At 37.7% G+C, this 26,199-nt stretch overlaps 1 protein-coding gene across 4 annotated transcripts; it reads left to right on the plus strand.

Moving 5' to 3' along the window:
- Positions 1–8,428: 8,428 nt before the first annotated feature.
- LOC111789264 (uncharacterized) lies at positions 8,429–24,661 on the plus strand. Of its 4 annotated transcripts, XM_087121215.1 has the most exons (14): positions 8,429–8,861; positions 9,035–9,375; positions 9,490–11,259; positions 12,763–13,325; positions 13,463–13,570; positions 13,661–13,761; positions 13,865–13,955; positions 14,049–14,159; positions 14,242–14,307; positions 15,408–15,467; positions 17,203–17,760; positions 23,573–23,692; positions 23,823–23,942; positions 24,178–24,661. In XM_087121215.1, exons 2-14 carry the CDS (start codon positions 9,093–9,095, stop codon positions 24,241–24,243), a joined length of 4,017 nt encoding a protein of 1,338 aa, XP_086977341.1. In that variant the 5' UTR covers positions 8,429–8,861; positions 9,035–9,092; the 3' UTR covers positions 24,244–24,661. The 4 variants fall into 4 exon arrangements, with proteins under 4 accessions (XP_086977341.1, XP_023525749.2, XP_086977339.1 ...); XM_023669981.2 differs by having other exon boundaries at positions 9,035–11,259; XM_087121213.1 differs by having other exon boundaries at positions 9,039–11,259.
- Positions 24,662–26,199: the final 1,538 nt, after the last annotated feature.

The following is a 26,199-nucleotide window of genomic DNA, read 5'->3' on the forward strand; positions in this document are numbered from 1 at the left end:
TATGGTAACCCGTAATGTAAGGCAAATATCTAGATATTTGCCTTACAATGAACGGTCAACTATCCTTAACACCCCCCCGCAAGCTGAGCGTCGGATTTGAACGAACGTGAAGCTTGGATCTGAAAAATTCAAAGAGAGGTCGAGAAATACTCTTTGTGAAGATGTCAGCAACTTGGAGATGAGAGGGTACATATTTTGTGCGAAGTTTGCCAGCAATAACAAGTTCTCAAAGGAAATGATAATCTAGTTCAACATGTTTGGCCTGCTTGTGAGAAACGGGATTAGAGCTCAAAAAAATAGCACTTTTGTTGTCACATAAGAGTAAGGGCTGCTGTGAAATGGGGACCTTGAGGTCATGCAAAAGATGCGTAACCCAAAGAAGTTCAGCAGCGGTTGTGGCAAGAGCACGATACTCAGATTCACAGCTGGAGCGTGAGACAGTAGGTTGCTTTTTGGCACTCCAAGAAACCAGATTGTTACCAAGATAAATAGAATAGCCGGATGTAGAACGACGAGTATCGGGACAAACAGCCCAGTCAGCATCCGAATAAGCGACTAGCGTACTAGGAACAGTGGATGGACGAAAGGTAAGACCAAAGTGGAGTGTTCCTTTGACATAGCGAAGAATACGTTTGACAACAAGAAAGTGATCTGCAGTAGGGGCATGCAAGAATTGACTGACAGAATTGACAGCATAGGCAATATCTGGACGCGTAATAGTCAAGTACTGAAGGGCGCCAACAAGAGATCTGTAGAGAGTAGGATCAGAGAAAGGAGAACCATCAGCAGTCAGGTGTTGAGAAACAACCATGGGAGTGTGAACTGGTTTGCTATCGAGCAACTGAGCACGAGTAAGAATATCTCGAGCATATTTTAACTGACTAATAAAGAGACCATCAGGAGTGGGTGAAGCTTCAAGACCAAGAAAGTAACTGAGAGAACCCAAATCTTTGGTAGCAAACTCAGAATGAAGCTTGCGAGTAAAGTTGTCAATAAGAGATGAGTTGTTGTCGGTAACAATAATGTCATCAACATAAAGAAGCAAATAGATAATGTTAGATTGCTGATGAAAGACAAAAAGGGACGTGTCAGCGCGACGGCAAGAAAACCCAAGTGTGAGAAGAAATGAGCTAAAACGCTGAAACCAAGCACGAGAAGCTTGCTTTAAACCATAGAGGGCTTTCTTTAATAGACAAACATGAGTGGGAAATCGAGGATCAATATACCCAGGAGGTTGTTCCATATGAACACGTTCAATAAGAGTTCCATTGAGAAAAGCATTCTTGACATCAAGTTGTTGAAGAGACCATTTATTTGTGACTGCAATAGAAAGCACAACACGGACAGTGGTAGCTATGACAACCGGACTGAAAGTGTCAGTGTAGTCAAGACCAGGAACCTGAGTATAACCTTTGGCAACAAGACGAGCCTTGAAACGCTCGACGGATCCATCAAGCAAATATTTAATACGAACCACCCATTTAGAGCCCACGATGTTGGTGTTGGCAGGGCGAGGAACCAAAGTCCAAGTATCATTTTGTTGTAATGCTCGAATTTCTTCATCCATGGCAGCCACCCAAGCAGGATTCTTAGCCGCAGATTTGAATCATTTTGGCTCAGTGGATGCAAGAAGAGCATAAAGAAGTCCAGATGAGCCCAAAATACCAAGATTTGCTGGATGACGAGTCTTGAATATACCAGCTTTGGCTCGTGTAATCATAGGATGAGTGCCCAAAGAAGAGAAATCAACAGGAGGTTCAATAGAGGTCGAATTAGAAGTCGAGGGTGGCAAAGTGGAACCTGCAAGAGAAGTATCAACCTGCACAGACTCATCTACAAGGTCAGAACAAATATCACACGGGGATGAACTGGATCGAGGAGTTTGTGGTGATGAAGTGGTAAGGGGGGATGAATCAATATGATGAAGATGTGGTTCTAAGAAATTTGAAATAGGAATAGAGGAAAGAGGTTGGGTTTGGGAGCTATGGATAGTAGGAAAGTGAGTTTCATCAAATTGAGCATGACAGGTGATATATAGCTTAGTGGTGGCGAGATCAAGACAGCGGAACCCTTTATGAGCAGGACTATAACCCAAAAAAATACAAGGAATGCTGCGGGGAGAAAGCTTGTTAGGCATATAATCACGCAAATAAGGATAAACACGACAACCAAAGGGATGAAAATTGTCATAATGTGGAGTGTAGCCATAAAGGAGTTCAAAGGGTGACTTACCTCCAAGAAGTGGAGTAGGCAACCGATTGATAATATAAGCTGCAGTGCTGAAGGCGTCAACCCAAAAACGAGAAGAAAGATGAGAGTGAAAGAGAAGGGCCAAGCCAGTCTCAGTCACATGACGATGTTTTCTCTCAGCACGACCATTTTGAGCAGGTGTATATGGACAAGAGAGTTGATGGTGGATGTCAGAATTACGTAAATGAGTTTTGAAACAAGTACTAGTAAATTCGGTACCACCATCGCTTTGAAATACCTTGATACGAGAAGAATATTGATTTTTCACAAATTTTTGAAATTGAAGAAAAATATCAAAAAAATCAGATTTAAATTTTAAAGGGTAAAACCAAGTGAATCGAGAATAATCATTAATAAAAATAACATAATAAAGAAAACCCGAATTTGATTTGACGGGAGAAGGACCCCAAAGATCACAATGAATAAGATCTAACACATGAGACGACCTACGTTCATTGCGGGAATAAGGCAATCGATGACTTTTCGCAAGCTGACAAGTATTACATAATGATGGCGAAGGCAATAAAGACGTAAGAGAAAGATGACCTTTTCTATTTAAAAAAGAAATAACAGAATGATTCACATGACCTAGACGAGCATGCCATAAATCATATGAAGCACGTAAAGATTTGTTTCTAAGGGCTGAAATAAAAGCAGAGTTGCCGCGCTCCAGCACATATAGCCCTCCATCTCTTTTATCGGTTGCCACCACCCTTCCTGTTTGACGATTCTGGATAGTAATAAGATTATTAGTAAATGTAACGGAGAGAGGAAAATCAGACGTTAATTTACTTATGGAAAGAAGATTTTTAGTGAGGTGAGGGACAACCAAGACATCTAACAAGTGAATATTTGGAATAGGAGAAAGAGTACCGGTGTAGGTAATGGGTAGGGATGCACCGTTTCCTACAATCACAGAGTCTTTACCCGTGTAATTTTTAGACTAATCCAAAATAGATGGGTCGGCAGTCATATGGGCCGAAGCTCCAGTGTCCAGAAACCAATCAGCAGCATCGGGTCCAGCAATAGAACATGACGTGTTAAAGGCTTCAGCAAGGTGAGCATGAGAAGAATCAGGTCGAACATACCGTTGGTTGCAGCGGTCAGCATAATGACCCTCTTTGCGGCATATTTGGCAGTGAGGTGGTCGACGACCTTGACTTGAGTGGGTTCGTCCTCGATTAGAAGAGTTGTTTTTGTGAGAATAAGAACGACCTCGCTGGTTGGTAAAGGAAGCAGGGTGGCTTCCATGGGGTGCGACCACGATTAGTGACTGTGAATACTGTAGGAGTGGAGTTAGAGGACTCAAGGGAGAGCTGGAACAACTCAAAACTTTCCGCTTTAGAGACTAAATCTGCAAAACAGGGGATAGAGGTGAGAGCCATCTGAGTAGTAGAAAAAGCTGAAAATTCGGTGCCGAGTCCACGAAGGAACCAGTGCACTTTATCAATGTCCTCGATCGGTCTGCCAATGGCATGAAGTTAGTCACAAATTTTTTTGAAGGCACGGGCATACTCAGCAATAGGTTTGGTGCCACGTTTCATCAACTACAAGTCATCCTTGAGTCTCAGTTCACGAGCTTTCGACTGATGGCTGAACGTAGTTTCCAACGCAAGCCAAACATCACGTGCAGTAGAGAGACCAACGACAACAGCCATGGCTTCCTCAGTGAGAGAGGAGAGCAGGAGACAGAGAAGTCGTTGATCGGCTGCTCTCCATGCCAAATATTTGGGGTTGAGTGTTGAAGAGGTTTCTGGTTCAAAGCGAGGTGGTGGAACCATAGTTCCATCGACATAGCCCAGCATGACTTGACTCTCAAGGAGAGGGAGAAGTTGGCTTTTCCAAAGAAGATAATTGGAGGAAGAAAGTTTGATGGTGATCATATGGATTAGAGTATTGAAAGGAAAAAGATGATAAGAAGATTCGGAAGCCATAGAGAAGAAAGGATCAGGGTTGTTAAACCGAAAGGGCTCTGATACCATGTGAATGTTTGCTGAATCACCATACTTAAATGGGGTGAGAGTTCTCTTATTTATAATCATTTACAGGATACAGAAATATGGTAAATTACAAATAATATGGAAATAGTAATAAAAGGAAAGAATAATAAATGAATACAATATATTTGCCTTTAATAAGAGGGCAAATATGGTAACCCTTAATGTAAGGCAAATATCTAGATATTTGCCTTATAATGAACGGTCAACTATCCTTAACAATAGGTTTTGTAGCTAATGGTTTAGTAGTTGTTCTTAGAAATGTTCATGGGGTGGGACGAGAAATTCAATTCTTATTCCACGAAATTCTCAATTTATTTTTGTAAGGATTGGGGAGGAATTTTTGCATTTTAATATATTTTTTTAAATATATATATTCATTTCAAATAATTTTTAATAGATAATTTTTGTTTTCCAATATAATTTCTAGTAAAAGTGTAAAACATTATAATAAATTTAATAATATTTTCTAAGCTAAAAAACATGATTTAATGTTCTAACCTCATTTCTAGAAATTTAAATTATATTAGTGAGGCAGGAAGTTGGGCAAATTTGTAGGGTTGAGGACAGAGAAAATAATCCGCTCTATTTAGCTAACAAAAGAGAAATCTATCTTCACTCTCTCTTAATTTGTGTTAAACTCAATGTCCTTAACGAGATATTAAATATTTATTTTTTTTATTTTAATTTCAAACTTTTGAAATTTTATTGACCGTCTTAAAAGGCTAAATTTGAAGATGGAATGAAGAAAAAATGCTTAGAAAAAACCTAGAAATTCAATAAAAATATAAAAGAAAATATGAAAAATGAGAATAAAAAAGTCGGTTAAAGTCAATCGATGGGCAAAATGGTCATTCTGGCCCCTCTTTTCGAGTGAGGAGTCTGTTAGTGCCCTAATCACATTATTATGGATGAAGAAAGAAAAAGATAGGGAATAAGGAATAAATAAAAACGCAGTCCCTGAGAGTCGAATGCATGAATCAAAGGCTGCCACGTGTCACACTATGGGCGCTTGTCTCCCACCCTTCAGGCGCGAGTGGGGAGCCCTCCTGACGCATGAAAGTGCGTGTGTCGCGTGTAGGTTGCTTTTGCCCTATTTGACCTTCGTTTGACTATTTTTCGCTTTGATCTCAATACTAACCCTATTTTGACTTGAGTGAGGACTACAAAAAGAAATTTCAGAAGATTTAAAGCTCTAACCTCTTGAAAAGCTAGCTCGGAAAGGCATGCTTCATTCCGATAGGCACACAAACTTTAGGTCAGTAATACTTGTAGGGATCATTAGGACGTTATGAGATGGTTAGAGTACGCATGTTTAAGACTTTAGATGGATAATTTTAGATGAGAATGCATTATCAATATGTTATGAAAAATTACCATTGTGCTCCTCGAATGAGGTTATGAGATGGTGCTGATCTTATTTATGAGTTGGGCAATATGGACAAGTATGCTACATAAAATGTTAAAAATTACCAAAACACCCCTATTATGAGATTTGTGTTGAATGTTATTTCATATGATTTTCTATTGTGTTAGAAAGGAGAATGAACTTTGGTGATCTATGCCCTGGGCTATTGATGGATGTTATCTCGCTATTGAGCTTGTTTGTTTGATTAATATGATATCTCCCTAACAAGCTTGCACAAATATTTAGAATATGTATATCATTCTCTAGGTAGTAAACAATTGGATAATCTTCCTAGCAAAGCATGCACAAGAGAACTAGGTTAAATTTAGGGCACTATAGCTAGAGCGACTTACATGTTAGTTTAGGTCAGTATGTTTCTAGTAGACCCTACATCCTAGGATCGTGAGCAATGATCAAAGGCTTAGACCTATGTGCACCTAGAGTATGGAATAGCTCGATGAGCTAGTCCTATATGTCCCACAAACAAGAGACGAATTAAAAACCTCCTAGCACCCTTAAGAACTTAGTAAACCTCCGAACATCAAGAATAACAATGTATGGTGTCATCAGACATCTAAGTTTAACTGTGCCATCAGAGAGCCCATTACAAGATTTTAGTGCATAAATCTCAATATCATCATGTTTGGAGATCATTAGAACCATATATCCTCCTAAAGATCCATTAGAGACATTTTTGTCATTTCCCACCTTAATCTTGGTTTCAGAGTGACCATGAAACAAACACAATCATTTATATTGTTATAAGTAAGTCTCACGTTAAGCTTCCAATCATTTGAGATTCTTTAGACCGTGAAACATCACAAGGACATCATGAATAAGTCTCATACAAAATTTCAAGTTATTTGGAGTTCGTTTGGACCATGAATTATTATAAAGTCGTAGTAGAGAAAATTTGGTTATATTATTTTTATCGCTCGTTAAGGTCTTCAACATGCTTCTAGAAAAGTGGAATTTTTATCGGTTTAGCTCATAAACATGATTTAAAACTTTCAACATTCTAATATTGGTTTGATCGTTTTATTTGTGTTGTTGGGGCTCTGGCATGATATGAATGGATAGACCAAGTTAAATTGCATGATGAATGTGATTTATTGTTGATATTGTCCCCTAGAAGCATGATAGGAGGTTGATTAGTATTATGTAGGGATAGTTGAGGTACGGTCCCTAATCGTAAACTTACATCGACTAGTGAGGGTTTACTTCATATATAAGAATGTGACGTCACCCACTTAGGACCTATGACACATTAGAGGACACTATTGAGGGAGCTCTGATTGTGCTTATTGGAGGGCCTGTCTTGCACTATTAAGAGTTTGGAATGACGTAGAGATAGGGGGCTTCTTAGGTACTATTAGGGGAGCTTCCAACTAGCACTCAATAGTAGGCATGTACAGAGTTTATAAGGAGACCAGAGGTTGCCTATAAAGAGTGACAACTCCTCCATACCTACTAGACTCACTCTAGAGTCTGAAGATAGATGTGAGCATCTCGACTTATGCTTAGGAAGTGTGATGACTAGATGGACCGTGAGAAGTAGAAAAAGAAAGGTCAAGTGTACCTAGAACCCTAATTATACTCAAATGGGTGACTACACCCTTGACATGGGAGTAAGTTGAGTACATGAATGTAAGAGCTTAATAAAGCTACACTGAACCAATTCTATGGAATTGGCTAACTCGAGAACCCATGACAAAACACATAACTTTAAGAAACACGAGATCATAGAAGTTTTGATGTGAGCCTACAACCAGGTTGCTTACCGAGTATTTTAATACTCATTCTTACTATTCTTTGTTTTTCAAATGGGTCACATATTATCGGTCATTGGCAGGAGCATATGGAGCCATTCGGATGCAAGGAGAACCTTTAAATTGAGTCTTTGCTTTTTATATGATATTTTGAATGTTGTTTTTGAAACTCGAGTCATTTGTAAATGCTTTATATAACTTACACGAGCATGTTTGTATGTTTTAACGTTTTCCATGTAAGACTCCTCTTAACCTTATTACGAACATATGCCACTGAGAGAACGATGAAGAGCATAACCAAAATTCCTAAATTTCATGATTTTTAATATGGAAATGTGCTAGAGAGAGATAGATGAACAACTTGTCTCTAATGATTCAGAGGGTGCGGAGGTTGCTCACCTTAAGATATTACGCCAAGAGGCCTATGTACAGACACATGTTATTATATATAAAGTGTCTGGACGTGTTTTGGTATCTATTATGAGCATTTGAATGAGCTACTTATTGAGTATTCTTATGAGTTGTCAATTAGTGACGAGGGCGTCATAGAGCTAAGAAGATATGAAGTTAATTTTATTAGAGTCTTGTTTAGGCTCTAGACTTTTCGGTACCTATATCCGTTGGACTTATTTGTTGTAAAGTTGTTTTGAACTTATGTTTGTAAACGATTTTGATTATTCAAAACGTAATTACGTTGGAATAGGTTAAACTTCTGTTACATTTGGATGATTGCAATATGTATAATAAATATATTATTTCTCAAATTAGTTTATTTATCTATTTATATGTAAGAATTTTGTTAAATCAGAACAATAATTTTTATGATAATAACTAAATAATAAATATAAAAATTAAATTACCAAATATTCCATTACAATTCTCAACTGAAAATAAATAGTAACTTTTCTAAATTTCAAGAAGTGAGCTATAAAAGAGATTTTATTATATATTTAAATCATATTCTCCTTTTTCTTTTCCAATTTTCATCATATAATAGGAAAAATAAAAAATAAAAATCTAAACCCTAGCCTCTGCCTTCATTCCCTCACCAAATCTGCTCTGTTTCTCCTCACTCTCCGATATTGGCCGCACCTGCTCGCCGGCACGCCCACTATCGCCACCTTTCTTTCTTCTCTACGTCTCTGCTGCAATTGCACGCCTCCGTAATCGAATCTTAATTATTTTCTTTGTTTAATTTGGAATTAGGTCAAATCTTTTTTTTCAAATCCTGCATAAATCGACTACTGTAGACGGATGGATGTATATATTTTTTTGGGATCAAAACAGGATTTCCAATCAGACTGAATTTCAATCGCCCGCTTTGATTATGTGATTCTGCACTGGCTCTACGAACCTCTCCCACATTCCCAATCCCAGTCGCCAACTTCCTGAATATCTCTCTACCCTTACTTTCGTTTTTTCCCCATCTCTCTCTGGGTACGCCTCATCTCTGTTAAGGTTCACTGTATGTGTGTGTGTTATTTTTTTTTTTAATGATGTTATTGGTTTTTATATATGTTCTATATTCTATTGTTTTGATGGATTTTATTCTGTTGAAGAGAGATCTGATTACGTTGCTGACTGGTGTTGATGGGCCTAATTTATGGCAGATAGGACTTTTGAGGCGCTAGGGTTGGTGGTTTAACGTTTCAATTTGGCGATATTTCTATGGGTCGAAAGAAGCCTACTGCACGGGATGATGACAGCGCCCCAGCGGCAGCTCAGGGTGGTGGGAAGTCGAAGAAAAAGACATTTGCAGTAGACGATGATGAGTACTCCATCGGAACCGAGTTGTCTGAAGAAGCCCCAGTTCAGGAGGAGAATGTCGTGATAACTGGGAAAAAGAAGGGTAAGAAGGGAAATTCAAAAGTTTCACAAGTTAAAGGGGATGATGATGAGGATGATGATGTGGATAATGTTTCAGAAATTGTTATCACCGGGAAGAAGAAGGGTAAGTCGAAGAAGGGTGGAAGTAGCAGTGCCTTTTCTGCTTCCAGCTTTGGTTTACTTGAGGAGGAGGGAGAGGATGGTGCTGATAATGATGATGAATCTGTGTTAACTGCAGAAAAGGATGACGATGAAGGGGATGATTCTGAAATCAAGTTTTCAGGTAAGAAGTCGTCGGCGAAGTCTTCCAAGAAGAGTGGTTTTTCTGCAGTGTCAGCATTCAGTGCCCTTGATGACGAGGAAGATGAGGATGTAATTGATAATGAGAACAAAGTTGACGAAGGGATTGATGATGAGCCTGTTATTACATTTACAGGTAAGAAAAAGTCATCAAAAGGTGCCAAAAAGGGTGTGAATGCATTTTCAGGTTTTAGTGGTCTTGATTATCAGGATGAGGACAGAGATGCTGGTAAGGTTGAGGATGAAGATGTTACAACGATTAGCTTCTCTGGTAAGAAAAAGAAGTCAGCTAAGGGTTCAAAGAAAAGTGGCAATTCGGTTAGTGTAGCATTTGCTGATGAGGATAATGATGGCGATGTTTCTATTTCAGAGCCAGATAAATTACAAAATGATGGTGTTGATGAAGATGATGACAATGTTATTGCGTTTTCTGGCAAGAAAAAGTCCTCTAAGAAGAAAAGCAGCAGTCCTTTTATCACATTAAGTGATGAAAATCCGCTGGGCAATGATGTTAAAGATGTATTCGTACCTGAAGTACTTAATTCAGCAAGTAGCAGTTTTGCTTCCGATCTATCTAAAGCTAACAAGACGGAGGGGGTAGCAGAAACTTCAAAAAATAAAAAGAAAAAGAAGAAGAGTGGAAGGACTGCCCAAGAAGAAGATGATTTGGATAAGATTCTTGCTGAGCTAGGAGAGGGGCCTACTATATCAAAACCAGCCGACCCTCCTCTCTCTTCACAAGAGGCCAAAGTTGAGAACCCACCTGACCTTGTAACTCCTCCTGATGCATCAGCTGAAAAGGAAGCTGAAGAAGAGAGCACAGAAACGGCTGCAGCTAGGAAGAAGAAAAAGAAAAAGGAGAAGGAAAAGGAGAAAAAGGCTGCAGCTGCAGCGGCAGCAGCTGCTGAAGGGAAGGATGAGAAAATTGAGGAGGTAAAGACTGAAATTATAGAACCCAAAAAAGGTGCTGCAAAGAGTAAAGTGCCAGATAAGAAAGTGCCGAAGCATGTTAGGGAGATGCAAGAGGCTATGGCTAGGAGGAAAGAAGAAGAAGAGAGAAGGAAAAGGGAAGAGGAAGAGAAATTGAGGAAGGAGGAAGAAGAGAGACGGAGGCAAGAAGAACTTGAAAGGCAAGCTGAGGAGGCTAAGCGTAGGAAAAAGGAAAGAGAAAAAGAGAAGCTCCTAAAGAAGAAACAAGAAGGCAAGCTGTTAACAGGGAAACAAAAGGAAGAACAACGGAGGTTGGAGGCAATGAGGAACCAGATATTAGCAAGTTCAGGGGGTTTGCCACTGTCTGCATCTGACCCTAGTGCACCAACCAAACGACCAAAATACCAGACAAAGAAGTCAAAACCTGCCCATCATCAAACAAATGGTAGTGCGCAAACTAAGGTGATGGAACATACAGAAGAAAAGATACAAGAAAAAGATGTGGCAGATTCTGAAATATTGGAGTCTGAGAAGATTGAACCTGTTGAGTCGATTCACGTGGAGGAAAAATCGGATATTCTTGAGGTTTCTGAAGATAATGAACTTAAAAAAGAGGACGAGGATGAGGATGAGGATGAGTGGGATGCAAAGAGTTGGGATGATGCTGTTGTTGATCTTTCCTTAAAAAGTTCCTTTGCTGATGAGGAGCTTGATTCAGAGACTGAGAATGGCATGAAAAAGGATGGAAAGAATGGTGCACAAACTTCACGTGATGCAGGTAAGGTCAATAGTATAAAATCAACACTTGTACATTCTGGTTGCAGTTCACTCAGGTCAATTTAACACTTCAAAATAAAAGATATCAATTGATTAGGATTAGTTTCGTGGGGGCTGGAGCTGCACTCCCATTTTTGATACAATCAAATCAATTCTTTATTTTTGGAAGTTCTGTAGTTTATCTTATGCATGCAGCACTTCAGACATTTATTGTTGCATGTTTAATGATATTTGAACTGGTTGAATAATTACACTTGTCTTGTCTGGATTTTTTTTTGTTCGATCTTTCTATTGCTGTCTACTTGTTCATAGATTCTTTAATTATGCTTGAGATTTTATTTTGTTTTATTGGAGTCATTGTGTTTTAGTTTTTCTCCTTGCCGTTTCTTTTTGTATGCCCCTTTGTTGTGTTTCATTTTTTTTTTCCAACGAAAGCATGGGTTTTCATGAAAGGAGACAAGAAAACCATAGGGAAGGATTAAGTGTTAAGCGCAAATTCAGATAATTAAAAAAAGGAAAAAAAAAAATAATAATAATAAAAAAAAAAAAATAAAAAAGAAAAAAGAAAAAGGAAAAAAAGAAGAAAGGCTTATAAGCAAAAAAGAGATAGGGGAGGTTATGCTTCTGTTCTAATACCCAATTAGAAGTCCTTGTACATCCTTGTCTTTTGAGTGACAGCCTCATTCTGTTTTTCTTGTGTCTCCCTTAGTGAAATCATATTCCCCCACTTCACATCAACGAGTCACAAGTCAAGTGAATCAATTTCTTCCATTCCATTGTTGCCAAAAGGTACTGTGGTGTATTATGTGTATAAAGAACTCAGAATCTAAAAGGGTTTATTTATATAATGGGACTTTGCGAGCAGATTTTGGAATATGCTGCTATCTTCCTTTAGCTTGCATATAGCCCCTTTTACAATCGATATGAGAACTTTTCTGTCATCTAGTTGCAGTCGCCCCCTTCAAAAAAATCAGGAAATTCTGTGGTTAAATTTAGTTAGAGCTATCTTAGGGCCCGTCGGAGGAAGTATCAACTATGCATTTAGTGACAGTTTTCTTTTTTTGATAGATTCTTTTGGTTAGTTTTTGTTCTTGCTATGTCCTGGGTACATGCTTTTTCTCTCCCTTCACAAATTATCACTTGAATGACTACTAATTAGGTGGCTTACTTCAAAAAATATATCCAGAAGGAGAGAGACAAACGTTCTTTTTGTCTCCCTATCTCTTTATTCTCCAATTCTATCCTAGGTTTTGATATTTTCACGAGGGGGAGTCCGAAGCTTTAGCATAGACTTATAAAATATGAATTATTTATAATATAAGCCTCCTGTATGATATAATGTCCTTATAAAGTGATTATTTTATTTCTTTGTTTCTTTTCATTATTTTGTTATATTTAGGTGTTATCTCCATGATTTTTTCAATCTTCTTCTTAGCATTTTCTCTGTTTTCAATTTTGAAGTTAGAAATTGGATTTTTCTGTTTTCTAACACTCGCATTTGTAGGTGCCAAGCCAATTGCCCCTGCCCAAAAAAGTTTACCTTCTCAGCCTATAAGGTCTCAAGATATTGAAAACAGAAAGAATCAGCCTGAGGTTGAGGTTGTTGACAAGGGCAAACGAAAAGATGATGCTGTTAGGAAAAAAATTTCAACATCAGATACTACTACTAAACAACAGGAAGAAAATCTTCGCTCACCCATTTGTTGTATTATGGGCCACGTTGACACTGGTAAAACCAAACTACTGGACTGTATTCGTGGTACAAATGTTCAAGAGGGAGAGGCAGGAGGAATTACGCAGCAGATTGGGGCAACATATTTTCCTGCTGAGAACATTCGTGAAAGAACTAGGGAATTGAAAGCTGATGCAAAGCTGATGGTTCCTGGCTTGCTTGTTATTGATACCCCTGGGCACGAATCATTTACAAATTTGCGTTCTCGTGGTTCGGGTTTATGTGACCTTGCAATTTTGGTTGTTGACATCATGCATGGCTTAGAGCCACAAACAATAGAATCTCTAAATCTCTTGAGGATGAGAAACACAGAATTTATTATTGCTCTGAATAAGGTAACTACTATTTATTTGCATTTGCACTTGACATTTTTTCTTTAAAACGTTTGATCTTGTAGTACTTTCTCCCGTTTTTTTTCATTCAATGTATGAAATATCTGTTTCTGACAAAGAAAAGTTATGCAACTTTCCAGGTTGACAGACTTTATGGGTGGAAAACAATCCGCAATGCACCAATACTGAAGACAATGAAGCAGCAATCCAAGGATGTGCAGAATGAGTTCAATATGAGGCTTATTCAGGTTATTTACCTTATCCATTTCTCAGTTGTAATTTTCTTTTATCACTGCTTAATATGTGCTTCGATTGAATGTATTATTTTGGGCCAACAGATTATCACTCAATTTAAAGAGCAGGGATTGAATACCGAGCTGTATTATAAAAATAAAGAAATGGGGGAGACTTTCAGTATAGTACCTACAAGTGCTGTTACGTAAGTTTCACTGATTTGATGTTTTTGTTTTTTATTTCTCTATGCGGTCAACACCTTTTTTTTTCCTTTCAATTCTTCTAATAGCTTGTTTTGAATATGTTAGTGGTGAAGGTATTCCAGACTTGTTATTATTATTGGTTCAGTGGGCGCAGAAAACCATGACGAAGAAACTTACATATAGTGATGAAGTGCAGGTGTTTACTGTGACTGTTTATTATTCTCTATATGATAATACATTATGATTTGATAAGATAAAACCTGATCATATTCTGATTGTGCGCCAACAGTGTACGGTCTTGGAGGTCAAGGTTGTTGAAGGCCATGGAACAACTATTGATGTCATATTGGTTAACGGTGTACTGCATGAAGGAGATCAAATAGTTGTTTGTGGCATGCAGGCAAGCACTGATCTATGATATTATAGAATTATCTTTTGTTTAGAGGGTCTCAAAATAAACTTATGGAATTATCTTGTTATAGGGCCCAATTGTTACCACTATTCGAGCCCTATTGACCCCGCATCCAATGAAGGAGCTCCGAGTGAAGGTATGACTGTTTTTAGCATCTTTTGTTCATATAGGTTTAGATGATTGATCTTGCTTACAAAAGGTAATAAAAATTAATGGTAATATGTGATCTTGTCAATTAGTCCATATATATTTTCCAATTTGGTTACAAAAGAAACGGATGAAATTTCAAGGTTAATTCTTTTCTTTTTCTAAGATGGATAGGTTATGATTCCTTTTTCACCTTCATAGAATAGAAATTTGAGATTATTTAATTTAACTCAAAATCCAGTTTCAAACATATTTTGAGTTAAGTTTAATAATTTCAAGTGTGCAAGTGACCCACTTCAACGGTAATTTGGACTGTGTTTCCAAGCTTCCTTGGAGGAAAATTCACTTCAATAGGTTAATTAATTTTAGAGTTAATCTTATATAAAGAAAATTGGAATCAATCATCATCTTGATTGAAGAAGCAGAGAAATATTTTTCGTTTGCCACAATATTTGTTTCTTATTAGAATAAATGAGTCATAGCATCCATCCTGGAACTCTTAGTCATACATCCTTATTGGAATGAAATTACTACAAACTGGTTGGGGCATTTGCATAACTATTGCACTGTAGGTAGGAAAACAATGTAATTCAAAGCGAGGAATGTGATTTTTCAAATGACCCTTCTGAGATCAATATGTTCATTACTAAGGAAAAAGGAACGTTTCAGAGTCTGCCTTTAGGTTACCTTCCTTATTGACAAAAGAATCTAAATTCCAGTTCCAGTTTGGTTAGCATGGGCGATTCTAGCTGGAGGGGTAAGGTTGGTGGTTGGTGGTTGGTAGAGGGAATGTGGTCATTGAATTTTATCTGCCTGGATATTTCCGAGAATTGTCACTAGAATGGCTTAGATTTTGTTTGGCCTGTATGAATGTGCAATTCTGGACGAAACACTGTGATAATTATATGCAATTGTTGCAATGTACAGCTGATGACAGTATCTTAGTACTTTCTGTTTGAATATTTGCATGCAGTCACTAGAATGGCTGTCCTATCTGGCCTCTATGAATATGCAATCCTTGACGAGACACTATTAAAATTTATATGCAAGTGTTGCATTGAACAGCTGATGATGTTGTGTAATTTTCAGGGAACGTATCTGCATCATAAAGAAATCAAGGCTGCTCAGGGAATTAAAATAACTGGACAGGTGATTCATCATAACTATAAATCAAGAAATATTATTTTTTTCCCCATCAAGAAGTATGAATTCTGGCTTAGACACGTGTTAGTAATTTCGAAATAAACTAGGGGCACAACACGAACTGACATGACAGATGTTTACTAAATTTAATGGTTTTTCCCCATATGTATATCTACACATTTTGATGATCTTTGCACTCAATAAGTTTGCAGTTTGAATTATTGATGGTTGTATTGTGCTAAAAAAACACAGAATTTGAGACAAATTTTGGGTTAATCTAACAAATTTTGCTTCCTTTTCCCCATATTCTCTACCAAGTTTCTCCTTTCCACGACCAGCATTCATATAACAATTGGATCTTCTCTTTTTAGCCATTAATTTTGTTATATAAGTTTGTTTCTAGTCTCCTTTTCTCAACCATTTGACTTCACACTTCTAGAACGTTATCTTATTTATTGTCTTTAAAAATCACCTCTTCCAATTCAGTTTTCGGGGAGGGGGTTCTCTCTACCCCCCGGCCCCTAGGCTGTACTATCCTCCTTTTTGGAATATAAATTTGACGTTTCTTATTAAAAAGAAAATATTACCTCTTCCAATTCAGTTTGCCTTCAATTTTTCTCTCTCCAGGTGTCAATAGTCCATTTTCTTCTCTGTTATTAGCCTCCTTTAAGATACCATCCAATTCCTCTTCTCTACACTGTATTCTATATATCTTTCGTTTATATCTCAATTTTTGCAACAAGTTGAACTCTTTTGTCTCCTTTCTTGGTTTATTCCAAGAAACTTCGATTCAACCATGCATTCACAATTCTGAATCGAGAAGTTCCTCGGGATAATTACCCTGGTTTGAAGTATTACCTTTGTTTCTTTGACATTTTTTGGCCAATCAAGACTATGAAATAAGGAATCTATTCATCAACATCTGCTTAGCTCAACGGTTAAGATACCGACCCCATTCCATGAGGTTGGAGGTTCAAATCTCCCATTTCATCAATTGTATTAATAATACAAGAAAGGTACCCAGCAATGAATAGATTGTTGGACAGACCCCCTTAAGGTTTGACCTAGTAAAGCATCCATTTTTCATAATTTCCAGAGTCACCTGATTGTCTTGAAACCAAATTCTGAACCATTTGCACCGTTCAAGACCTAACAACAACTAGATACTACATTTTCTTTCCAAAGCTCATTAATTCTTCTCCATACCGAGTGATTCCAACAAAATTATCCCATACGTTTTGATCTTCAATTAGGCTAGATTTTGGAGATATCTCCGATGTTTTTGACTTCTGATTATTGCAACTTGTTAGAAAGTAATGTCAGGATTCAGCTTTCTTACATCCCAGCTGGCCAGCTTCATTGAAGTTACATAATCATACTCCTTAGCATCATTTCGAGAATGCTTTCACTATTCACATTTATTTTTCCTCCGTCTTCCAGTCTGACATTGTACATTGTGCATTCCAATTTGATTTAGAGCCTTGAGTCCTTACCCATTCACTTGCGAAAAAAAAAAAAAAATTGTCTTCTGGGGAAATACTTGCCCAACTTCTTTTTTTCTCCTATTTTATTTGGAAGAGCCTGGTAAGTATTCAATTGTCTAGTATGTATTTGAGATAGAAATATTGCTCAAAATTGTAGTGTTTTTTATGATTCATAGGTCTTATGGTACTCGAATGAGATTAAGTTGATTGATCTAAATAAAATCTCATTGGTATATATCTGTTGAATATTTGTATAGGGTCTTGAGCATGCCATTGCTGGAACCAGTCTTCATGTGGTAGGTCCTGAGGATGACTTGGAAGACATTAAGGATTCAGCTATGGAAGATATGAAGTCAGTAATGAGCAGGATAGACAAGACTGGTGAGGGAGTCTGTGTTCAAGCATCTACACTTGGTTCCTTGGAAGCATTGTTGGAGTTTTTGAAGAGTCCGGCTGTGAGCATTCCTGTTAGTGGAATAAGTATAGGACCCGTTCATAAAAAAGATGTCATGAAAGCTAGCGTAATGCTTGAAAAGAAAAAGGAATATGCCACTATTTTGGCTTTTGATGTTAAAGTGACTCCAGAAGCTCGAGAACTTGCTGATGAGCTTGGTGTGAAGATTTTTATTGCTGATATCATCTATCACTTGTTCGACCAGTTCAAGGCCTACATTGATAATCTTAAAGAGGAAAAGAAGAAAGAAGCTGCTGAGGAAGCAGTCTTTCCTTGTGTTCTCAAGATTTTACCTAACTGCATTTTCAACAAGAAGGATCCAATTGTGTTGGGGGTTGATGTAATTGATGGCATTGCCAAGGTATTTAAGTTTCTTCTTCACATCTCTTGTTCGCTTCAATATTATCTCAGTATTCTAGATGTTATTTTGTCTCTAAAATCTGAAATATTGGCTTAATTTCTTATCTTTTGCTTCAGTAGATGCATGAATCCAGATAATGCATAGTTTAGAGAAAAAGAAGGAAAAGAATCTAACTTTGCAACATTCTTATATTTGCATTTATTTCTGATACATGATATATCAAGTCTTGTACCCCGCTTGCCGACACCCCATACATGGGTCAGGCATTTACGTTTGAATTTTCCTTTCAACTCAATGCGTAAGCAACCACTCTTTGTGTTACAATTATGGGGGGTTAATTGTGTTATGTTAGACGATACTGTCGTCTATGACATCAATCATTCTACAGGTGTAAGTATAATCTCTTCCTAAGCAACTAGTAGCTACTCCTAGGTGTGTTCTGTTTCTTAACAAAACTTACCCTGTAGCTCGCATTGTTGCTCCCCTCAGAGCACTTGTGTTTCCTGTCGAAGATTGAACATTTCCCTCTCTTGTGGCACTTCACTATATCTTTGGTATCATCATAGGTCCTGTACTCCTGCATAGTGCTAACACTTGGGATATTCTATTCTCGTATACACCCCACTCAGGTGTTACTTCTACCTGTACCCCCTTTTAGGTACTATTTGAGGTAGTGTACTCCCATACGTACTTCTCTCAAGTATTGCTCGTGATCATTTGTTCTAGTGTAATGCCATTTTTAGGTGTTACTCAAGTTGGTAATCCATTTTCGTATATCCTTCACTCAAGTGCTACTCGAGTTCATCTACTCCCATATTACACCCCTCTTGGTGGCACTTGAGTTTGTCTCCTAGTACCTCTATCAGACACCATTTGAGGTAATCTACTCTCGTATAGTACTCCTCTCAAGTACTACCCGGGATCATCTATTCTTGTATAACACCCCTCTCAAGTGTCACTCAACGTTTGTCACAATTCCCTCTCTTAACACCTTATGGTTCGGTAAGGGTGTTTTTGCACGGTCAGTGTCCCTACACTCCACCCGCGGCAAGCTAATATGCTTGTCATCTTACACCATAGTGTGCTCATTGTTACAGTCCTTTCCTTAGAACCGACTAAGGTGTCACTAGCACCCATAATTGTCACAGCATCGGGAAGTCATATTTCATGTGTTTTGACTGTCCTGTAAGGAGTCAGAAATTCTTGAGCATTGGCCTCCTACTAGTCATTACAGGCATTCAACCTTACTTATAAGACCTCACTACATGTTTGACGTGCTCGCTCCTGTTTCTCGACAATCCTTAGGGTAAGCGTTTGATACTCTTTCGATGTCCTCCTGATTCTTTGTTCACACTGCTTGTCTAGTGGGTAGACTCCATGCACTTGACTTCCTCGAGTTCAATGCAAGTGGGTCGATACTGAAATCCTCCCAATCTTGTGAGAATTGTTTATTACTGATTGGGGAGTTCTGCCCCAGACTCCTCACTCTTAGGTGTTGCCACTATACCACAATCGATGGTGAAGTACTTATGCCGTAATTACCCATGACCTTTAGGAATGGGATCTTGATAGTTCTCTCTACCCATTTTGTGCTCGTGGTCTACAATCCCTGTTGAGGTTTCTCATTAGGGTGTGCTAGAAGAGACATGCTCCATTAGTTCTCTCTACCCATTTTGTGCTCGTGGTCTACAATCCCTGTCGAGGTTTCTCATTAGGGTGTGCTAGAAGAGACATGCTCCATTTCCCTTCGTACCATGCTGTGAATCACCCATGTCTTAGCATTTCTTGGATCACCTCGGCAAGTCCTTTGTACTCTTGCGCCTTTATATTCCCTTCAACCATTATAACATGTCAAGCCTGTGTTGACAGTATTTTCATGATTTACAGTTTTGGATTTTTGTAGCTCTAAGTGAGCTTTTGTAGGGCACTGTACCCTCTTAAGTATCCGTTCCTTGTGTCCTGACCTATCAAGATCCATACTGAACTACTATCCCTCATAGTATCTCATGTACTGGCCCTGTTTGAGCCCTCATTGTCTCATGATAGCTCGTACTCTTTCCCTAAGACTTTATCTATACCCCTCTAGGGTATTTACTGAACTATCAGGGTCCATACTGAACTACTATCCCTCATAGTATCTCATGTACTGGCCTGTTTGAGCCCTCATTGTCTCATGATAGCTCGTACTCTTTCCCTAAGACTTTATTTTTTATTCTTATTATTTTTATTATTTTTATTTTTATTTTTATTTTTATTATTATTTTTTTATAAGAGACAATTTCATTGATGAGTGAAATTTACAAGAGGGATGTATAATCCATGATGTTTACAAAAGACCTTCCCAATTTGCAAGGAGGGAGGTATAACTATAGGAAGTAAAAATATTAGATAGTTTACACCAAGATATAGCTTGGTAAACAACATTGTCGAAAAATTTTGTATAGGTCTGTGTCGTTTCCCTAAGACTTTATCTATACCCCTCTAGGGTATTTATGGGATTTTTTTAGGATAAATTGATTAGCCACGTTGAAATGTTATTGCTTGTGTCATACCCAAGCCTCATGCATTGGTGAGGCGTGACCTCTCACTGCCCCAACTATTGAGTTGCCAGGACATTATGGAAAGTATCACTCAGTACTGGTCAACTAAAAGGGATTAGCTGATGACTCCCTAATAGGCCATATAATATCATCATATCTGAGATGGAGTGACCCACGTGTCTGCCAAGGTAAGACACTCATGCGCTCATGCAGGCCCATAGTCCTATGGACAAGTTTATGACTAACAAATAGTTGGACATCCTTGAGTTTTGTTTGTGGCACATAACTATGCTTGGAGCACAACTCTGGCTAATCCAACTCCTGATAACTACTATGATTGACTGTAGACCCCATCACTGTGATAGGTTCCCAAATAGGAGCTATTGGCTTGACTACTGATCCTCACAGAACTTGTAGCTGCATGACCCCATAATTGATACCACCATGCAGACCCTTGCAGTCTTGGCCCGAGTGCACAAGTCATGAGGCAAGACATAACATATGACATAACTTAAATCTTTTACTAGCTCAAGGTTCGTCAATTTAACATGGTAATTAGCCCTTAAGCCTGTGTGGGTATTGAAGGATCCCTCGGATCTGTACTATAATAGTTTCAAACAGCCCCTATTGGCTGAACTCCACTTTGGAATTGATGAAAAATAGACCCTTGGACTGACTCTTCTGAGTAAGGGATCTTGGTTCTAGGGGTGGACTAAATCTCACAGCCTAGTGTGGATCTATGGACCTATCACAGTTTACTCAGTTTTGAACTCTTGAAAGAGTGTCTTAATCTCTCGGATACATGTTGTACCTCATCAGCCTTAAATCGTCCCTACTAGGTTGGTTCCACTTTGGAATTATGAGGTGTTCTTGGACTGGCCTTCATAAGTAGTAGGTTATGAACCTAGAAGCAAAATTGATCCTCACACCCTAGCATTCCTTTTAAGGACTTCTCGTGGCTTACTCCTAACTGATTCTTGGACTAGTGGCTTGTTCTACCCTTTAAAGATTAGGAGGCCAGGGAACACCCTAACTCACACATTCTTAGCCTAAGCAAGCTAGCTATCCTAGAAGAGGTTTGTTAGACATATCGAAATTGCTAGTCACACTCTCTCTACTTGCAACGTATCTGTTGTAACTTGTGGTTCTTAGGCTAAATCATGTGTATAACTAGTTACCAACTCATTTTTATCTAAATCATGCTCAACCAAGTCGATCCTACAAATATACTTGTATAAGGAATTCAAAATGGCTACTTATTTACCTGGTCGTGGGTAGGCGTTTCTTACTCCGAGCTGCAAGGCACTCAATGACTCTCTATCTAGGGAGTAGTGTATTGGACGAATTAACTTAGGGCTATGATACCAATCTGTAATGACCATTTTTCGGGACTTTGAATCAATGGATCGTTACATACAGACACAATTTAAAAGACTTGATAAAATTTTTCGTTTTCAACTAAAGGGTTGGAACTCAAAAGTTTGAAACCGAATTACATAAAATTCATAAAACATTTGAAATACAAAATACATCCACGTGAGTCAGTTATAAAATGATTATAATATTCAAATACAAATACAAAACCAAAATACACATGCGACTACAAGACATGGATCTAGGGGCCTCTTGTAGTCACATCTCCTGAGCGCCTTTGCCATCAACTGCTACTTCACGGATTGTTTGAAACAAAGAATAACAATGATGAATATATAAATACTCCATAAGCAACCTACACCATGTATCTATATTATAGACTACTTAAGGGCAGCATCTAGGTGTATCACCTCCATCAACCTTGTCCAGGTTCTAAAGCTCACCAATCTCTATGGGTGTGTTTCACCGATCTGGGTTACTCAGGGTTCTAGGTGCACTTAGTTAGTTAGTTACGATTCTCAATGCTTTGTTTCGTTCCTTATGCAATCTTCCTAGAAGAGATGGATGTGCCTTAGCAATTTCAGAATCTCAAGCTCTAGGGTCCTCTTTATTTGGATCATGTTTCTCTCGATAAAATTCCCTATTTGCAACCACTATGTGATCTCCTTAATAGAGTCCATAGTGTTAACTACTGAACGCTGATTGGTGCTCCCTCAAGGTGCCTAACAAGCTTGCTACTAAATGCCTATCTATACTCCTCCAATAGTGCCTGGTAGACTCAGCCACTAAGCACATCTTGAGCTCCCTCAATAGTACCACCTGTATACTAGGTAGACCCTTGCCGGTCAAGACAAGTTCACGATTAGGGCTTATGTCCTAACTGCCTCCATGTAGTAGTACTAGACAATCCATGCTACCTCAATGACACCAGTTGTGGCTCGTAGACCAAGGTATAGTAAATTTATAACCAAGACTCTGATCATGCTCATAAATCATCTAGATCACATGGTAATTAATCATCATCCATATATGAGCATTTGTGTAAGTTTAACCACCTGACATGTGTTCTAGCAATCAACATCAGACATTTCTTCTTATTATCACGCATGGTAAAGTATAGTCATGCTAACCAGAGGCTCAATCATTCATCGAGTCAAATCAAAGTCCCATCAAAACTGCAGAAGTTCATAAATCGTCCATAGGTACTAAACTGTTCGAAATTCCATTTTATCAAGTCGAGTACTCAAGTTTAGGTAATTTCTACCCTATAATCCATACTCAGTCTATTTAGCTCAAATCCTAGTTGATTCCTACCAGCATTTTTCAAGAAAAAGTTCAAATGGTTACTTATTGTGTTCAGGTTGTTCGGAGGCTTGGTTTTCTTGTTTCTCGAAGTTGGTATTCTCCCAAACTCTTAGTTAGGTCCTAAATTGAATCCAAAGGAAAAAAATGTTGAAAACGGATAAAAAATCACTCGTGGGGTAAAATTCTTAAGTAGAGGAAGGTCAAAAAGTAAGGTTGACCATTGATCAGGTCCATCTCCTTCGGTTGTTATTTTTGTACTAACATGCATTGGATGTGGACGTCTAATCATTCGGTGACACTTTTTGGGCATCTAGTGTTTGATCTTTCTGTAATTGATCCAACACATACTTCACAGGCATTTCTGGTCATATGGACACGATAGAAAAGAAGGGTATTATAATGCATATTTGACTCAGGAGTGTTGGGCTTGCTTGTTGCGCTTGTTCTTAAAGCATATATTTTGCATTTTTTAAAAAAATTCTTTGAAATATAATGTCGTAAGTTATTTACCAACATTTGACTGTAGGTTGAAGAATGCATTTTTGATAAATCACCTGTAGTTCAATCTTTTTGATGTTTTACCGTTACTGCAGGTTGGCACACCAATCTGTATTCCTCAACGAGAATTTATTGAGATTGGTCGCATCGCATCTATTGAAAATAATCACAAACCTGTTGATTATGCAAAGAAGGGGCAGAAGATTGCCATTAAGGTAACCCCTTTTGTTATTTTACTGGTTTCTATGTGACTGATGCAATTTTATTAGAAACTTTTCTTAAATTCTTATAATCATCCTTGTGGTAGAAATTTTGTGCTGATGTTTCCTTGGGTTCTTCCATCAGATTGTTGGGCACTCTTCGGAGGAGCAGCAAAAGATGTATGGTAGGCATTTTGATTTGGAGGATGAACTTGTCAGTCATATATCAAGGAAGTCCATTGACCTACTCAAAGCCAATTATCGGGTTAGTTTACTTCTCTTCCCTCTCTTTTCCCCTGTTTAATAGAAAAAATTTGAGAAATTGTCATAGTCCAACACAATGTAGTCTATAGTTTTAGATCATTGGATATACTAGAGAGGAATTACAAAATGTCTAATCTGTTGAATTTGTATTGGATGGTTACAGGAGACTTGTGATTATGATTTATTTAATTATTTTGGTTTTGGCCAACAAATAAAATGAATATGTCAATGTACAGGATGATTTGTCCACGGAGGAGTGGAGACTGGTGGTGAAATTGAAGAACCTTTTCAAGATACAATGAGATGAACGAAGCACCAACTTGATCGGTTTGTGATTCTTCAAAACAGCTGGTTCGGATGCGATCATTGGATTGTCATGTTGAAGATGCAGAGGCCATGTGGTAGGGAAGGAAGGCCGTTCCTTGAAAAAGCCACCTGTGCCGAGTTTATGGGAAGGATGAATGTTGAATTCTTCATGAAGGTGGGGAAGGTATGTGCGGCGTAACAGGGTTCTTTCGTTTGCATGAGAAAGCTACTAACCAATCAATTGAAATGCTCTCTTTTTGTGGAGTCATTGAATACCTAAGTTTTGTTGTGGTTTATCTATTGATTTCTGTATGAAATAAGTGATTGGGAGATTGTGAACTTAAAGGGAGATGATCAAGATCTGTAATTATATATGTTTTTAACATTCTTCGCCAATTTAGTATCTTTCTCTAATTTCATTTCGCATTTGTTGGCTAGCTTAATTAAAACAATTTCCGGGAAATTATTTCCGTTTCTTGTATATTGCGTAGGTGGAGGGTTTGAAACTCCAAAAGGATATTATGTTTCTTGTTAGCCATGCTCATGCTGGCTAGGTTCCGTTGGTTGATATCTATGTGACCTCCTAATATTGAGAATGTTGACTAAATGAAATATTGACATTAATTTCTAATAAGTCTCTTGGAGCGTAAGGAGGATTTTTGTAGAAGACCTCAAAGCTATTGGGTTTTGACTCAGGATAAGGAGGAATTGAATTAATTTCAAAACGAGCAAGTCTTTTGCCACAATAGTGACTAACAGACCCGAGGTTTTGACCATCTAAGGGGAGAGCATGGCAAAAAATTGTTTCTCTAATGCCACCGATCTTCGAAGCTTACATACTTTTATGTTTTCATACTTAGTAAGCTTACATAGCTGTAATAAAGAACGATTGGTATCATAGATGAGGATTTACTATCTTGTTCGAAGCTCATGTTTACTCTTATTTTGCAAAAAAAAAAAAAAAAAAAATTAATGATTTAAGAGTGAAATTCCGCCATTTTATAAAGATGGGCATTCAATATAAGATTGAAGCAACTTTATTTAATTTTCTCTTTCTGTATAATAATTACTTCCTCTTAAAATCTCAAAGTTTAGAAGTTTTCAAAAGTCTTAAAATGAACTCTAGAGAAGTCTAAAATGTGATTTGGGTGAGATCCCATTACTTTGTTCAACTTTGTATTTACTTAATTATTATATCCATTGTTTGGAAGTTTCTTAATTAGACTTCTTTTGCCTTACCTAATCCTTAAATCTTATTTGTGTTTATATTTTAATACTTTGAACCATCATTGCTTTCTTTGGTGATTACAACTTTGAAAACAAAATAATAATTAAAAAATAACCCTTCTCATCTTCAAATAAGTCTTGGTAAAAGAATTAATTCAACCCTTTCTCGAGATTCATTAAATTTAATTTAATATCCATTATAATGTTTCAAATAAAATCCTTAAATTGCTCAACTTTTAGTCCGAAATGACTAACTTGAACGATCGTGAGGTTGATTTCTTATAAGGGTGTGGAAATAAAACCGTGAGGTTGATAGTAATAGATAACAATTCAAAATAGACAATATTTGCTAGCGGTGGGTTTGAGTCGTTACAGCTACGTTTAAGTCATTCTTATATCGTTTAATATTGGAGATACAAATTCCTCCGTCACATTCTTCATCCTAAAAGAAGTTACAAAAACACCCCATCTGCAGCCTTTGGATGACAAGGTGACCTAATTACCTCACATTTTCAAAGTCAGATAAGAACTGAATGGTGTCAGTATTGCCACCAGTTTTGAACAACACAGCTACAAAAATAGTAGTTTGATGATTCAAGGGTAATTTAGTATTTTCAAATGAAGACAGATCATCATATATGTGTGTGTGTATATATATATATATATATATATATATAGTACATAGATGAAAAAAAAAATGGAAAAATGGAAAAATGGAAAACCAG

The sequence above is a fragment of the Cucurbita pepo genome, chromosome 2, assembly GCF_057944985.1.
Source record: "Cucurbita pepo subsp. pepo isolate OVF chromosome 2, ASM5794498v1, whole genome shotgun sequence".
Classification (NCBI taxonomy): domain Eukaryota; kingdom Viridiplantae; phylum Streptophyta; class Magnoliopsida; order Cucurbitales; family Cucurbitaceae; genus Cucurbita; species Cucurbita pepo.

Coding starts and splice junctions, on each gene's coding strand:
- LOC111789264 (XM_023669981.2), top strand. CDS start 9,093: ATGGGTCGAAAGAAGCCTACTGCACGGGATGATGACAGCGCCCCAGCG. Junction 14,308..15,407: donor TGAAGGAGCTCCGAGTGAAG/GTATGACTGTTT, acceptor TGTAATTTTCAG/GGAACGTATCTGCATCATAA. Junction 23,943..24,177: donor TACTCAAAGCCAATTATCGG/GTTAGTTTACTT, acceptor GTCAATGTACAG/GATGATTTGTCCACGGAGGA.